The sequence below is a fragment of the Schistocerca serialis genome, chromosome 7 (genome assembly GCF_023864345.2).
Source record: "Schistocerca serialis cubense isolate TAMUIC-IGC-003099 chromosome 7, iqSchSeri2.2, whole genome shotgun sequence".
Lineage (NCBI taxonomy): Eukaryota > Metazoa > Arthropoda > Insecta > Orthoptera > Acrididae > Schistocerca > Schistocerca serialis.
The window spans coordinates 313,715,084-313,732,563 of NC_064644.1; the positions used below are offsets into that span (position 1 = coordinate 313,715,084).

A 17,480-nucleotide genomic window follows, 5' to 3' on the forward strand; every position below is an offset into this window, starting at 1 on the left:
TCCATACAATTTTAATGGTGCAGGTCACCTCAAAGAACATTTAATTTCCCAGTATATGGCAAGAATCTGAGGAGATCTAATGATAAGTAGAGATAATCATGTCAAATGGTGATTCTTATTTGAGAGTTTTGTATAAGTTTTTTTGAAAAGCTTTCTATATGTTTTTGAATGTGCTGAATCTAAATTTCCCACCAAAGTTTTGGCCCAGAAGTGGGTAAAAAATGGAAAAAAACAGGCACTGAAAACTGGTCTTTTTCGATTACAGCTTAGAAACAACGCAATTTTTAGCAACCAACTGTATACCATGCAGTGCACATTGAAGTTAGCATAATTCCAGGAACCACCAACAAAACCCCACTCTTCATCTCTCAATATGCTATGATGTTCATGTTTTACCACTCCTGCATTTGGTATCAATAATAATAATCATAGTAATATATTATTAATACAATAACTTTAAAAAATTTCAAAGAAGTTTTATCCTCTTCACATATCATGCACCACTACCGCCCCCTCCTTTATTTAATTAGCAATATGAGACTATATCTGGCTATGTTGCAGCTAAGAAAGATAGTAGATAACTAATTTCAATTCATACCAGATAGCAGGTAAATAAATAGAGTTGAAACCAATGTACAGTGTTTGTTACAATAACGTCCCATGAGATTTCACAATGGGAAATAATAATACCAACTATGTGAAATTGATGAGACACACAGAATTCAGTTTCAGAAACTGGAAGATAACAGACAAAACTTTGATCGAGTCTTACAATACAAAGCAAAATATAAAGATAAATGGACACACAAAGAATAAACAAAAGGGGCTATGCCCATGAAACATCTACATAAATGCCAATTTGGCACTATCAACGTCAAAGGCGGGGAGTTTTTAAATGCAATAATAATAATAATAATAATAATAATTGCAACACTCCCACTGTTTAGCAACTTCAAATCCATTTTTGACTATGTTCAAACTTATTTGCAATATCGCAAACTTATTCTTACTCAGTGGTTTGGTTAAAATGTCTGCATACTGTTTTTCACTTGGAACATACTGGATAATGATCACTGCCTTTCCATACTTCTCTCTTATGAAATGATATCTGATAGCAATGTGTTTCGACCTTTTGTGAAATTCCAGATGTTTTATCATGCCTTGATTATAAAAAGTTTTCTGTTGCTCCAGTATATTGATTTCCGAAATGACTGAAGCGTATACAGCCACCTCATATCTTTTACAGCCACGTTGGCTGCCACATATTCCACTTCTGTGGTGCTTAAAGACACCATTCTGACAGTACACATTATTTTGTCCATTCACTAACAGAAGAACAAAACTGAAGTAGATCATCGTGTTTATACATCTCCTGCAAAATCCATGTCGCTCTATGTGAACAGAATATTTTTGTCTTTACTCTTTCTGTATAAGATACTGAAGTGTTTTTGTGCTTCACAAGGACTTGGAAATTTGTATTGACAATGACTCCTTACAACTATTCAAGTATTTTCTCACTGCATTCTGTGTGAAAGCCAGATCTGGTCCACTAAAAGCTGCACGAAATGAAAGTGAACCAACTGCTTCCCTGAATGGAAATTTCACTATAAATGATACATTTTCATCCACTAAGTACAATTTCACATTTGGATCCACCTGAACAAATACAGGATAACAAGAGTTTTCCATTAAAATGCTTCAAGATTTCCACTGCATAACCATTTGGTGCACAAACAACTTTTTTTTTCCCTATTTCACTCAATTTCCATTTTGCAAAAGACTCTCACTTTGGAAATTGTTATCACAAACATTTTTGCCATTTTGTCAATAATGACTGAGGGATTCCCTGCTTTTTCCAATCAAGAGCCCATCATCTACATACAACGCCAAGAAAACCAGTTCATTTCCAACATTCCCAGTGAAAATACAATTAGCTACATAACTCTCTTTGAATTCCAACTTCAAGAATTGACAAAATGTTTGATCCCAACAATAAGAGACCCGATTTAAATTGTACACTGACTTTTTAAACCTGCAAACATATTTGTTCACTTTGAGCATTACACCTTGTGGTACCAAAATACAAATTTCCTCATTCAATTTTCCACATAAAAAGGGAGTGTTCACAGCAAATTGCAACATTTCAAAATTTTCTTTGGCCAAAACCTCAAGCAAACTGCATAGTGAATCATGTCTCACTACTGGCAAAAAAGGTTTCATTGTAGTCCAGTCCAGGATATTTAGTAAGTCCATGAGTGACATGTTGAGCTTTGTCCCGGAGACAATTTTTAGTTTTCGATGCTTGAATTTAAAACCCACTTTGAATCTGGTGTCCTTTGTGTGTCATTTGGCACGACCACCCAAGTTTCATTCACTTGATGCACTTTTGAGTTCCTCTTCAATCGCTCGTTTCCATTAGTCATTGCCTTAAAACAAGATTGGCTCTTTAAAACAATCTGCAGAGTTCACATCATATCTTGCTGGGGTTTAAATCTGGCTCCTGTCACATAATCTTTAGGACTGCTGTTGGTCTTTGGGTGGTTGCTGATTATCTCGATTCTACTCTATTCATTTCCAACTGGTGGCTCGACATCATATTTTCCATCGTCACTTTCAGATTCTCCGGGATTGAAGTCCAAATTAGGGAACAAGTGACATAAATCGACACAATCTTGCTTCAAAATGGATTTATGGATGATCAGGGTACGCTCATTGAAAGCCACATCGAAGGATTTGATGATTTTCTTATGTCCCAGATCAAACAGCCTGCAATTGCAAGATTCTCCCTAATTTTCTACCATGATCCTTTTCTTAACCTTTGGTTCCAGCTTTTTGCAGAGCAATTTCGGAACATGGATGAATGCTGCTTCTCCGAAAGTACTCCTGTGTATGATTTATTTTTTTGCCTGTCCACAATTTGTAATGTGTTGCTTTTCTTCCCTTTTTGACTGAAATCTCATTCAGTTATAAAAACTGTGTTAACTGCTTCTGCCCATAATTTTTGGAACATTTGCCGCAATGAGCATAGACCTCATGGACTCGATAATGGTTCTGTTTTTGCATTCTGCCTTCCCAGTCTGCTGAGGATGATATGGTGCTATTGTCTTGAGTGCTATCCCATGTCCGATGAGCTAGCTTGTAATATTTTTGTTCATCTATTCTGCCTGTCGATCAATCCTGAGGATCTTCATAGTTTTGCACAGCATAGTTCGACATAAACTTCTCAAATTTCTTGAAACAATCAGTAAATGTTACAAAATACTTTGCACCACCAAGTAATTTGATCTGCATTGGTCCACATACATTGCTGTGCATGAAGTCGCATATTTCCAAATTTCTCATTTTGATTTTCTTGTTAAAAGACAAACAAAGAAATTTTCCATATTGACACAAGTGCAGCAATTAATTTTTCATTGATGTGCTTTCTTCTACATGGTACATGAATTTTGTATTTTGAAGGAGCAACTATCCCATCCATCCTATTCTTATTGTTTGAAGGACATTCTTCATGCCCTTTACGGGACTAAGTGACGAAACTTTTCTCCCATCCTCCAATACACTATCACATACAGGGTGTTACAAAAAGGTACGGCCAAACTTTCAGGAAACATTCCTCACACACAAAGAAAGAAAATATGTTACATGGACATGTGTCCGGAAATGCTTACTTTCCATGTTAGAGCTCATTCTATTACTTCTCTTCAAATCACATTAATCATGGAATGGAAACACACAGCAACAGAACCTACCAATGTGACTTCAAACACTTTGTTACAGGAAATGTTCAAAATGTCCTACGTTAGCGAGGATACATGCATTCGCCCTCCGTCGCATGGAATCCCTGATGTGCTGATGCAGCCCTGGAGAATGGAGTATTGTATCACAGCCATCCACAATATGAGCACGAAGAGTCTCTACATTTGGTACCGAGGTTGCGTAGACAAGAGCTTTCAAATGCCCCCATAAATGAAAGTCAAGAGGGTTGAGGTCAGCAAAGGGTGGAGGCCATGGAATTGGTCTGCCTCTACCAATCCATTGGTCACCGAATCTGTTGTTGAGAAGCGTACAAACACTTCGACTGAAATGTGCAGGAGCTCCAACGTGCATGAACCACATGTTGTGTCGTACTTGTAAAGGCACATGTTCTAGCAGCACAGGTAGAGTATCCCGTACGAAATCATGATAACGTGCTCCATTGAGCATAGATGGAAGAAACTAAAATGAGCTCTAACATGGAAATTAAGCATTTCCGGACACATGTCCACATAACATCTTTTCTTTATTTGTGTATGAGGAATGTTTCCTGAAAGTTTGGCCGTACCTTTTTGTAACACCCTGTATAACACATGACTCACTTTAATTCATTATGTATGACTATTTTACACCCTTAAACTGAACTTATGATTGCAAATATGTTCTAAACAACCATTTCAGGGTGAACTTGTAAACAATTGCCAGTGCAGGAGATGAACACACAGGACTGACCTTTCCCCCATCAGGAGGAGGAGGAGGAGGAGGAGGAGGAGAAGGAGAAGACATTGACATGTCACAAACATCTCCAGAATAGCAAGTATCAACTACCAACCATTCCAATAACAACATGGTACAACTGGAGGGCAGAATTCAGCAATCAATGAGCAACAAAGGAAGGTAAGGGCATGGTTGATAGGTCCTGAGATGGTCCATCTCCTCAGCTTTGAAACTGCGCTAACTTCAACACCCACTAAACACCATACAGTAAAGTCACTTGACCTATTTTGTGGGAAATTTTGTCCTCTGTTTTCATAAATCGCTAACTTTGCCAAAAATTGTGTTTTTTCCGAGTTATAAGTGAAAAACCCATTTCCGAGACAAAATTTTGGTGGGATTGAAAGTTTGGATTCAGCACCCTTGAAAACATATAGCCAGCTTGGCCTTTTTTAGCATCATTTAAATGGACTAAGATCTCAAACCATGCCCTGGTACATCACATCCCTCCTGACAACTGATCAAAAATAATTTCCCTCCAAATAAACCTTCAGACAACCGTGAGGAAACAAAAACTATGTGTACGGTGCTATGAGAAGGAAGAAGCTGACAGGAAAAGTGAGGTGCAAAAAAATTAGCTATCAGTGTAGTGAATATGAATTACAGTGATTCAAAATATGTCATAGGAAGCAGAAAATTGTATCCTAAGAGATCCCCCAAACAAATTTTTTATACATATGACAACATGTAAACTTACTTATTACTTATTTTATATGTTTGTGTAAATGACTGAATTTAGCGCATGTAGTCTTCATCAACGTCAATGCACACAGTTTTCAACTAGAAGATATAATTTGTTCACTTTAGTCAGATTAAAATTACTTGATCACTGACACTTCATGTGTTGTACGTGGTTTCCTCTGTTCAAAGCATTCAACATCATGCGCAAACCATTTGCCATTGCTGGGTTGCCATAACAATTAAGTCATTTCCAATTACTTGTCTGGCTTCCTTTTTTTTATGTGTTTGGATTCCGAATTCTGGGCTTTGTCCTATTATTTTGTATTTTATCACACACAATAACTGTCCCCCCTCCCCTCGCTTCCCACATGATGCTAATGAAACATGCAAGTTTCTTACACAGCACTAAGCAAATACTGCTGGATCCTTCCGCACAAGACGGATTCAGTGTCATTTACACAGTTGGTATAATCTCAGAGATTAGCTTACATTAGATAAGCTCTGCAGGACATTGTATGAAGCTGAATTTTTGAAAGCTGTCAATTATTGCAACTGGCACATCAGAGTCATAAATACAAGAGTATTATGCAGTGCAATAGCACAGCGTAGTGGTAAGAGTATAAACCTTACATGAAGAAAGTCGAAGGTTTGAATCTCGTCAAATGCAGCAAAATTTTTTATTCCTCTAAATCTAATCAATATACTTAGATTATAAATTTTATTCATTTTACTGATTTAAATGTATTTTTTTAAATTTCTAACACTTCTTTGCATCATTTACATCATCATATTGACTATTGCTCTTATTTTTCTTTTCTTTTCCTTTTTGTTTGGAATCAGTTTGTGTCAACCAATGCTGCTCATCAGTTGGTGGTTTGACACCCCTATGTAGCCTGCGTGAGGATAGTTTCATGTAACCAATGACAGTGAGTAATTAAAGTTTGCTTTTATCACTAAAACTGAAATTCTGATGTGTAAGATGGCTATGCAGATAAACATATTATGGAATTTTTCTGTCTTGATTTTGCTCGTAGACATTAGTCTTAAATGTTGTGAACAAAGCTATTGCGACTTTAGTTCTAGCGCAGATTGTGGATCGCCATTTTCTCAGATACACTGCGCATTGTGAGGTTGTGTTTACGTTAGGCCACGATTTTACATGTACGTGTACAAAACCAGTTGTCTGCCACAGTTCAGTCACTGGTCACTTAAAATCAGCTGTCAACAGAGCATTTCCCACGTCAGTCATACCTCTTGGTAGCTGCTTCCATCATTGCCCTGTGTTACACTCTTTAACAGCATTTGTTAAGTTAACCACTAGGTTTGTGTGTCATCTATAACCGAGCAGTAGTAGCTGGCAGCAGATGTGGAAACACTGTAGTGGCAAGTGATGTTAACTATCAAGGAAGTTTAATCAGATTATAATGTTAACATGACTACTATTATCAGAAACTTTCTAAAAGCTGCACAGTTTGAACTACAGAGAATGTCAGTTTTTCAGAATAGATTCAAGTTTAATAGCTCAAGAGCCAAAGTGTCGAAACATGTACTTATGTACACAAGTAAATGAAACACCCAACAATTGTGTTCTGCATATCAAGAACAACAACAACAGCAGCAGCAGCAGCTCCACCAAATTGTAACAATATGTTCACACTTATTGGAGTGATGCAATGTGACTGGTAACCCTCCCACTGAACTTACGAAATGCAAAATAACATGAAAACAGAACATTCGTAGCTATATATATGTTACAGCTTAAAGCATGAAACTGGATTTAGAAAAAAAACTGATTTGAAGAGCTCTGTATTATAAGCACACTTCAATCCCAGAGGGGATGCACAGGATGCTTCCACAGGACAATGATACAATGATAATTAATCATGGTGGAATGTTACACCAGTGGTGTAACAAAAAAAAGATCTAATCAAACTGTGACAGACATACTATTGTTCACTCCAAGATTTAACTAAAACAGCAGACACATGAACACAACAAGAAATATCTCAAATGTTTTCAACCATCTCCCTTTATAATCTTGCAATCATATTAGTAGTCACTTTCAAGTATCATTCAACAAGGATTCTCATAAATGTCAAGAATATATTTCTTTTGAAAGTTCTTTGCATTGTATAATTGTTGGGGCATTTAAGCACACTGTTTAACAATGATTTAGATGTCATCAAATTTTATGCTGAAACTATTTCACAAGCATTCCCCTCAGCATCTCAAAAATAAGTGCCATCACCTGTCACTGTGTGCTTCTGATAATATAAACACAGTTCCACCATCATTTTCTTATTCAGTGCTAATTCAAAAGCTCGTATGAGAAATCAATCATATCTTTACATGCTGCGTCTAGCAGCAGAATAGGATACTCTCACAGTGAACAGCATTTGCTACTTTATACAGGGTGTTACAAAAAGGTATAGCCAAACTTTCAGGAAACATTCCTCACACACAAATAAAGAAAAGATGTTATGTGGACATGTGTCCGGAAACGCTTAATTTCCATGTTAGAGCTCATTTTAGTTTCGTCAGTATGTACTGTATTTCCTCGATTCACCGCCAGTTGGCCCAATTGGAGGAAGGTAATGTTGACTTCGGTGCTTGTGTTGACAGGTGACTCATTGCTCAACAGTACTAGCATCAAGCACATCAGTACGTAGCATCAACAGGTTAGTGTTCATCACTAATGTAGTTTTGCAGTCAGTGCAATGATTACAAATGCGGAGTTTGCAGATGCCCATTTGATGTATGGATTAGCACGGGGGCAATAGCCGTGGCGCAGTACGTTTGTATCGAGACAGATTTCCAGAATGAAGGTGTCCCGACAGGAAGACGTTCGAGGCAATTGATCGGCATCTTGGGGAGCACAGAACATTCCAGCCTACGACTCGCGACTGGGGAAGACCTAGAACGACGAGGACGCCTACAATGGCCGAGGCAATTCTTCGTGCAGTTGACGATAACCCTAATGTCAGTGCCAGAGAAGTTGCTGCTGTACAAGGTAACGTTGACCACGTCACTGTATGGAGAGTGCTACGGGAGAACCAGTTGTTTCCGTACCATGTTCAGCGTGCGCAGGCACTGTCAGCAGCTGATTGGCCTCCACGGGTATACTTCTGCGAATGGTTCATCCAACAATGTGTCAATCCTCATTTCAGTGCAAATGTTCTCTTTACGGATGAGGCTTCATTCCAACGTGATCAAGTTGTAAATTTTCACAATCAACATGTGTGGGCTGACGAGAATCCGCATGCAATTGTGCAATCAGATCATCAACACAGGTTTTCTGTGAACGTTTGGGCAGGCACTGTTGGTGATGTCTTGATTGGGCCCCATGTTCTTCCACCTATGCTCAATGGAGCACATTATCATGATTTCATACGGGATACTCTACCTGTGCTGCTAGAACATGTGCCTTTACAAGTACGACACAACATGTGGTTCATGCACGTTGGAGCTCCTGCACATTTCAGTCGAAGTGTTTGTACGCTTCTCAACAACAGATTCGGTGACCAATGGATTGGTAGAGGCAGACCAATTCCATGGCCTCCACACTCTCCTGACCTCAACCCTCTTGACTTTCATTTATGGGGGCATTTGAAAGCTCTTGTCTATGCAACCCCGGTACCCGCCATTCTCCAGGGCTGCATCAGCGCATCAGGGATTCCATGCGGCGGAGGGCGGATGCATGTATCCTCGCTAACGGAGGACATTTTGAACATTTCCTGTAACAAAGTGTTTGAAGTCACGCTGGTACGTTCTGTTGCTGTGTGTTTCCATTCCATGATTAATGTGATTTGAAGAGAAGTAATAAAATGAGCTCTAACATGGAAAGTTAGCGTTTCTGGACACATGTCCACATAACGTATTTTCTTTCTTTGTGTGTGAGGAATGTTTCCTGAAAGTTTGGCCGTACCTTTTTGTAGCACCCTGTATATTTTTCAGTAAACTGTAGATTGAATTCATAGCTGACTGGACACCCCCCCCCCCCCCCCACCCCCAAAAATCCCAATTTAACAAATTCTGTGAAACCACAGAAGAAAAGCTGGGAAGGGATGTCAAGAAATCTACAAAGGAACTATTTTACTCGCCAACTGTGAACAAAATTAAATCAAAACAAGAGAAAGAAATATGAACAGCAAGATTAGAAAAACATGAGTATTTTCCACAGTGTGAACTACCCTTGTTCACAAATAACATAAACAGCATAAAAATGTATGTGAGCTGTTGGAGAATAATGCAGTCATACAATACTGTCACTGCTCAAAGCAATACCAATACAACTGGCATGATTGACTAAATATAAAATTTTAACTTTTCAATCATTTGTCTGAGGAATAGAATGATAGATATATGAAGAAACTGTAGTACACCATGCAAGTCAAGTCCAAAATGTATTTTGAGAAGTTACACACTGCATCCCACCTTTCACTAGTATTCATTCAATATATACGAAATCTTTGTAATAAAGTTTGCCATTCTCATGCCAAAAGAACAACCAATAACATTAATTACATCTATTCAAAATAACACAATTAGCTGAAACATGAAATCAGAACTTCATCTACACTGACAATAACTACAGTCAAATTGCTACTTTATCAAAAAGTTTCTGTTTATTAACGAAGTATTTATTGCAACTTGATTATTCTTCTAATTCTCTCTTTATACCGCACAAATTACTGTAGTGAACAGTGCTGTATCATTATCAGGTTACCTTCAATAAAATATAAATTAATGTGTCACACTACTGTAATACAAACCATGACACTTCTTACGTGTTATGAGTTTGACCAAATTTTCAATAGATGTGTTTTGTATAACAGCCATTTAAACAGAATTATGACATGTACTGCAACATATTGCCAACATAATTTTTACATGCCATGCATTATAAAGTACTGCCAAAACACTTTATTTGTTGAACTTTCGATATGGAATATAGTGAAAATATTTTCCACTTCAGCTTCAGTACTAGACTTCAATCAGTAAGTATGAATCCATTTCAACTACAGGAATAATTTTTCCTAGTACTTAGCTATAACAGCCTGAATACTGGCATTGTTACAAAGTTCTGTGACAAATTTCAATACAGTATGATGTCATAATACATAAACTGAGAGTATGTGTGGAAATGATATACAAAGTAAAAAAGGGTGGTCAATTTAATGGAAACTTTATACTGAAAAACAGAAAAAAAACAAATAGCTAAGTTAGCCAATTCCATTCTAGAAGAATCTCTGTGGCATTGTTCATATCCACTCTTTCTCCTCCTCCACAATATTGTCATCCAATGATAACTTTATTTCAAACAAGTATCCTTTTGTTGTTGTGGTCTTCAGTCCTGAGACTGGTTTGATGCAGCTCTCCATGCTACTCTATCCTGTGCAAGCTTTTTCATCTCCCAGTACCTGCTGCAACCTACATCCTTCTGAATCTGCTTGGTGTATTCATTTCTTGGTTTCCCTCTACGATTTTTACCCTCCACGCTGCCCTCCAATACTAAATTGGTGATCCCTTGAAGCCTCAGAACATGTCCTACCAACCGAGCCCTCCTTCTAGTCAAGTTGTGCCACAAACATCTCTTCTCCCCAATCCTATTCAATACTTCCTCATTAGTTATGTGATCTACCCATTTAATCTTCAGCATTCTTCTGTAGCACCACATTTCGAAAGCTTCTGTTCTCTTCTTGTCTAAACTATTTATCGTCCATGTTTCACTTCCATACATGGCCACACTCCATACAAATACTTTCAGAAACGACTTCCTGACAAATCTATACTCGATGTTAACAAATTTCTCTTCTTCAGAAATGCTTTCCTTGCCATTGCCAGTCTACATTTTATATCCTCTCTACTTCGACCATCATCAGTTATTTTGCTCCCAAAATAGCAAAACTCCTTCACCACTTTAAGTGTCTCATTTCCTAATCTAATACCCTCAGCATCACCCGACTTAATTCGACTACATTCCATTATCCTCGTTTTGCTTTTGTTGATGTTCATCTTATATCCTTCTTTCAAGACGCTATCCATTCCGTTCAACTGCTCTTCCAAGTCCTTTTGCTGTCTCTGACAGAATTACGTCATCGGCGAACCTAAAAGTTTTTATTTCTTCTCCATGGATTTTAATTCCTACTCTGAATTTTTCTTTTGTTTCCTTTACTGCTTGCTCAATATACAGATTGAATAACATCGGGGGTAGGCTACAACCCTGTCTCACTCCCTTGCGAACCACTGCTTCCTTTTCATGTCCCTCGACTCTTATGACTGCCATCTGGTTTCTGTACAAATTGTAAATAGCTTTTCGCTCCCTGTATTTTACCCCTGCCACCTTCAGAATTTGAAAGAGAGTATTCCAGTCAACATTGTCAAAAGCTTTCTCTAAGTCTACAAATACTAGAAATGTAGGTTTGCCTTTCCTTAATCTAGCTTCTAAGGTAAGTCGTAGGGTCAGTATTGCCTCACATGTTATGATATTTCTACGGAATCCAAAATGACCTTCCCCGAGGTTGGCTTCTACTAGTTTCTCCATTCGTCTGTAAAGAATTCGCATTAGTATATTGCAGCTGTGACTTATTAAACTAATAGTTCGGTAATTTTCACACCTGTCAACACCTGCTTTCTTTGGGATTGGAATTATTATATTCTTCTTGAAGTCTGAGGGTATTTCACCTGTCTCATACATCTTGCTCACCAGATGGTAGAGTTTTGTCAGGACTGGCTCTCCCAAGGCAGTCAGTAGTTTTAATGGAATGCTGTCTACTCCCAGGGCCTTGTTTCGACTCAGGTCTTTCAGTGCCCTGTCAAACTCTTCACGCAGTATCGGATCTCCCATTTCATCTTCAACTACATCCTCTTCCATTTCCATAATATTGTCCTCAAGTACATCGCCCTTGTCTAGACCCTCTTTATACTCCTTCCACCTTTCTGCTTCCCCTTCTTTACTTATCTTTTATTAAACCAAAAATATGAAGATCACCATGTAGCTAGATCAAGACCGTATGGTGTGTGCTCAAAACCAAGATTTTGAATGCACTGGACTGTTTTACAAACTGCATGAAGGCGGGCATCATCCTGAAGCAAAATCACGTCTTTTGAAAGCATTCATCACCACCACTTCCTTTCATTTTGGGTTTCAGAGCTACCAGTAGCTGACATTATTTGCTGTTTGGACTCAAGGAGTGAACGGATCAGCAGTAGACTATTCATATTTCAAAACACTCAACAAATCAGCAGAAATTTAGCTTTTGAACTTTTCTGCTGGAGGCAAATGTGGATGTTTCTGTGCTTGCTCTGCCGTTCATTCTGTGGTTCATAGTGGTTCTTCAATAGTGACTGGATGTCATCACCATCACCTTCGAAATGCCTTATATGGGATGTGATTCTTCATTTTCTCATGGCATATTAATCGACCCATAAAATTATGGCAATTCACCATAAACATACTTGGACTGTTGCTAATATTTCAGCTGTGAACTGTCCAGAAAGCCTGGGGACATGTCTGACAGACTGCCAGTAAAAAGGACTGGTGGGTGGGAGTGCTTTACCATCAGTCTACTTGACTTGCTCCAAAGATGGTGAGAAATATATGTATCCCTCAGCTGTCCCAGTTCCGTGTCAACTCATTGAATGATGTACCTGTGGGTGCGGGTTTTCTTAATTATATATGGTGTGTGAATGTGAGAGAGTATCACAATGTAGCACTAAAAGAAACAACAAAAGGACAAATCTCCATTATTTGGTGGGATAAAATTAAGTTCCTCAGCGATTGTGGAGAAAAGACTCAAGTGGATTGCGAGTTTCTTCACCAATATTACGCTGTCTGGCAACCTTACAAAAGAACAAAAATCATAGCTATAGTGAAGTCTGCTAACCCAGCGAATCAAGCTGTTAGCTACCATCCAGCTGCCCTATTGAGCTGCTGCTGCTGCAAGCTTTTGGAGAGACTTGTTCCTAATAGAAACAGTCCAAAGATCAATGAAGTTATTCCCATTGAACAAGCAGAATACAAGAATACATATATAACAGGAGCTGTACAGACCATGTACTTGGGTTCACCATAGACACAGAAGCTGGTTTCCAGTGAGACGAAGTAAAACATCAATGGCTTTTGTCGACCTTAAAGCTGCTTATGATACAGTGTGGAAACAATGACTCCTGTACAAACACTATGCGTCATACGCTGCCAAACCATAATTAGGTTCATACAGATGTTACCTGAGTGGTATTTGCAAGTGGTCCTCGGCTACTGACTGAGCAGACATAAGAAACCTAATAATGGCCTTCCCCAGGGTCCAGTTTTGGCACTAGTTTTGACCAATTTATATATATCTAATCTGCCTGAAACAGAGTTGAGGAAATTCATTTATGTGGATGATCTGGGCCCTCAACAGATAATTCCTGAACCTGGTGAATAGAGATCCCTGCAGATGTAAGTAAAATGCATGTGATTACTTCAAAAACTGGAGATTAACAGCAAATTCAATGAAGGTTGAAGCTAGCCGCTTTCATCTTAACAACAGAATGGCCAATGTAAAGCTAAAAGTCACCATCCTTAATGGTCAAGTCCCCCACCACCAAGACTTCCAAAAATATTTAGGAATAATTCTTGATAGGTCCTTGTCCTACACGAAACACACAGAAAACATTGCAGCAAAGCTGAGATTACACAATACTGTCATACAGAGGCTGAATGATACCTCATGGGGGCCACACTATAAGTAGTTGATTTCAACAAGAGCAGGAAGTGGTCAGAAACGTGGAAAAGCACTGCCCATGAGTAATATCAGACCTCATAGGACCTGGTTCAAGACTAGCTGGCATGGAATTACCACACTGTCTTTGGAAGACTATTAACAAGATTCATACAGGCCATAGCATCTGTGAAGAAAGCCTCCACTGTTGGGAAAGTCATCTCTATGTAACTGTGGCAATCATCATCAGACCATCAAACATGTCATAATAAACCTGTCCATTTTTTAAGCAGATACCCTACTTCAATACATTTCATCATCGATATACTTCTACCTTTAAAGAAAGTTATCCACTTGTGAATTTTTCATTCACTAAAACAGCTATCATTACACTGCAGCTGCAGTCTGAAAATATCCACAAACTTAGTTCCTTCGAAGTACAGAAAATGAATCACTTCCCTCATTTCTTCCTTGGTGCATACCAAAAAGGGAGAGCCATAATATGAGGTTTGACTGAAAAGTAATGCCTCCACCTTCGTAACTCTTCAACAGTTGGCAGCATTGGTATGCCGCAGGTAGTGGCTTGTTCCATAGCCTATTCTCTACAGCTCCAGTTGGCGGGAAGCCTTAGTAGGAAGCCTTACACTGTTACAGAGTAAAGTATGGAAAGTTGCGCAGACGATAAGTCAATGCGATTTAAGCAACATAAAGTCACTCAATTCTTGACAGCAGAAGGTGTCATGCCAAAGGAGATCCAACAGAGAATGAAAGCAATTTATGGTGATTGTGTTGCTGTGAGTACTGTGCGTCGTTGGGAGAGTACGTTTAAAGATGTTTAGGCGGGAACATCTGACCAGCATGACAAACAATGAGTTGGACATGCTGTGACAGCAACCACCGAGTTTCGCAAGCAAAATGTTGACAGATTGATTCAGGGCTATCGTCGTATAACTTGGAGAGAAATTGCAAGCACAATCGGAATTTCATAAGAACATGTAGGTCACATTATTGCTTTGCTTGGTTATCAGAAGATCTATGCACCACACCAGAACTTCAGAGACTGAATCTCACCACCGTACAGCATCCTCCGTACAGTCCAGATTTAGAGCACCGTCTGACTCCCATCTGTTCCTGATAATGAAAGTCTATCTGTGGGGACATCACTATGCTTCCAACAAAAACGTTGAGAGAACTGTGAGACTGTGGTTGTGGAAACAGAGTGTCGACTTCTTCCCTGACGGCTTCATAAAACTTGTTAATCATTGGCAGAAATGTACCCAATTGGCTGGTGATTATGTGGAAAAAGTGAATATTGGTAATTAAAGACCACATTCTAAGAATTATTTCTGCGTTTGATTTATCAAACTATTCGCTTCTAAACCCAATTAAAAAAGGTGGAGGCATTACTTTTCATTCAACCATCGCAAAATGCACAGAAACCACTAAGAATAGAGCTATTCCATCAACCCTACCAAGCTAACGCACAAGAACAGCCAAGTTAAAGCATGCCAATACTGAGTAAGTGCTGTCAAACTACTGATCAGAGACAGAGAGAAGCCTATCCCTACTGACTTGTCATAGCATGAGGGGGCTACAAAAAGTTAAGTTACATTTGTTGATCCACCCTAAGACCACTGTGCAACAAAAGTGGCACTTTGTCAGAAGTGAGTACATGTTCTTGGATCCTGCAGACAGCCTAGCTGTGATAGTAACATCTGCATCACAGTGTGTAAGTGAAATGGCACAGCAATTGCAAATGTAATCCGAAGTTGAAGTATGGGGGACTGTACTGTTCTTCTGGACAATACATCTAAATTGTACAGGAATTCCCAATGAAAGTATAAGGATGAAATGCAATGTCATATCCATCCATTGTGAACTGGTGCCAAAAATATGATCATGGCTGCACAGACAGGGGTGATGCTGATCGAGAAGGAAGGCCACCGACATCTAACACAGATGACTATGTCCAGACAGCTGAGGAACTGATTAACAGCAGCCACAGAATTTTCCAAAGATGACAGTTGCACAAAAGTTATTAAATGGCTCCTTTACCAAGGAGCAGATTTCTATCTGCGAGGAATTCAATGATTGGTAAACCATTCCAACCAAAAAGATTTTATTCATTCCAACCGTCATTTACAGAGGTTTTATGACTACATTGAAGAATAGGGTCATGTAGCTGGGGCACTTTAAAATATAGTGCAGCTTTTAAAGTTACTTGGCCTGCTAGAATAATGCTTATCTTACCTTTTGAAGTCCCTTTTTTGTGTAATAAAATTACATCCAATTAACAGGATATTCATAATGAGACTCGCCATTTTTTAGGAATGTATTATCATAGTTCCCACGAGATGATGTACATGATATGTGGGACAATATAGTAGCCATACTATTATTTCCCTGAAGAGTTTGTACTTCAAGGTGAAAACAAATATGAAAACACCTTTGTTTTGACAGTCTCATTACTACTATGTATTGTATTATACTGAGTGGAGAAAAGTCATACGAACAACATGGGAGCAACATTCGTCATCAGATGCTGAAGCCTTTGCATTGCTACCGTCTCTGTACAGTCCAGGTAGAAATGGGTTGCTGAATCACTGTATTCACACCGGTGGCAATCTGACTCTCAGTAGGTATGGTTCTGTGGAGGTGATGTGCCACGTATTTGTGTGATCTCTTGTGCACAGGTTTATGTGTGTCTCATAATGGCTCTGCAATAATGAAGACGCACAAAAGACACCTGACTGTGGAAACTTCATTTTTGTGTTATCTCTGATATGTTACAACAGATGCACCTTGCACTAATTATTATCCCATACTCTAAGTTGGTTAATTCATAATGTTCTGGTATGTTCACTACATGTATGTCTGTAACAGACTGCTTCGATATTGTGTATTAACTTGCACCAAACACAATATCTAGCCACAACATTTGGGCATTTTACATAGCCCACCTTCCTTCAAAATGTGACAACATTTCTCACAATTTTTGGCCACTTGGTTTACTTGTACCCTTTGAAATTATTGAAACAAATTTTGAACAATATGAAATTCTCCAAGCAACTTCTTACTATTTGTAACTTATGTGGCCATTATGCAACTTTTGAAATACGATGGTATAGTTGTCCGAGGTCACACAATTATTATGTGCAAAAACGAATAGTTCATACAGCTGTTTAAGATACAACGTTTCCATACTTACCAGCTAGAAATGAAATCTTTCAGTTTTTCATAATTGAGTACAATCATGATCACCACCACTACCACCACCACAGGTGAGACACATTTTTGTGCTTGGTAAAGGTCACTATCAAAAGGCAGGTTACCACAATCAAATTAAGTGGCTTAGCTTATCAACTGAAGAATTTGACAAACTGAAGCATTTTTTTGTCCAGCTTATAACAACTATATATGTATGTTTACAACACACATTTAAATGACCAATAATGACAAACTGCCCAGTAATTCTCCTTTGTAAATGTACTTACCCGCAGATGGAGAGTACAAGGAACTAGAGTCATCATCCAAATCATCGTGGCTGCTACCCATGCGACCTGAAAT

The 17,480-nt window shown here is 38.6% G+C and overlaps 1 protein-coding gene across 1 annotated transcript in view; it reads right to left on the bottom strand.

Moving 5' to 3' along the window:
• LOC126412130 (stromal interaction molecule homolog) overlaps positions 1-17,480 on the bottom strand; it is a 134,823-nt gene that overhangs the window by 81,089 nt on the left and 36,254 nt on the right. Inside the window, exon 11 of the mRNA XM_050081572.1 lies at positions 17,408-17,473. Within this exon, the coding sequence (XP_049937529.1) occupies positions 17,408-17,473 (66 nt within the window). The remainder of the gene's footprint in view (positions 1-17,407; positions 17,474-17,480) is intronic.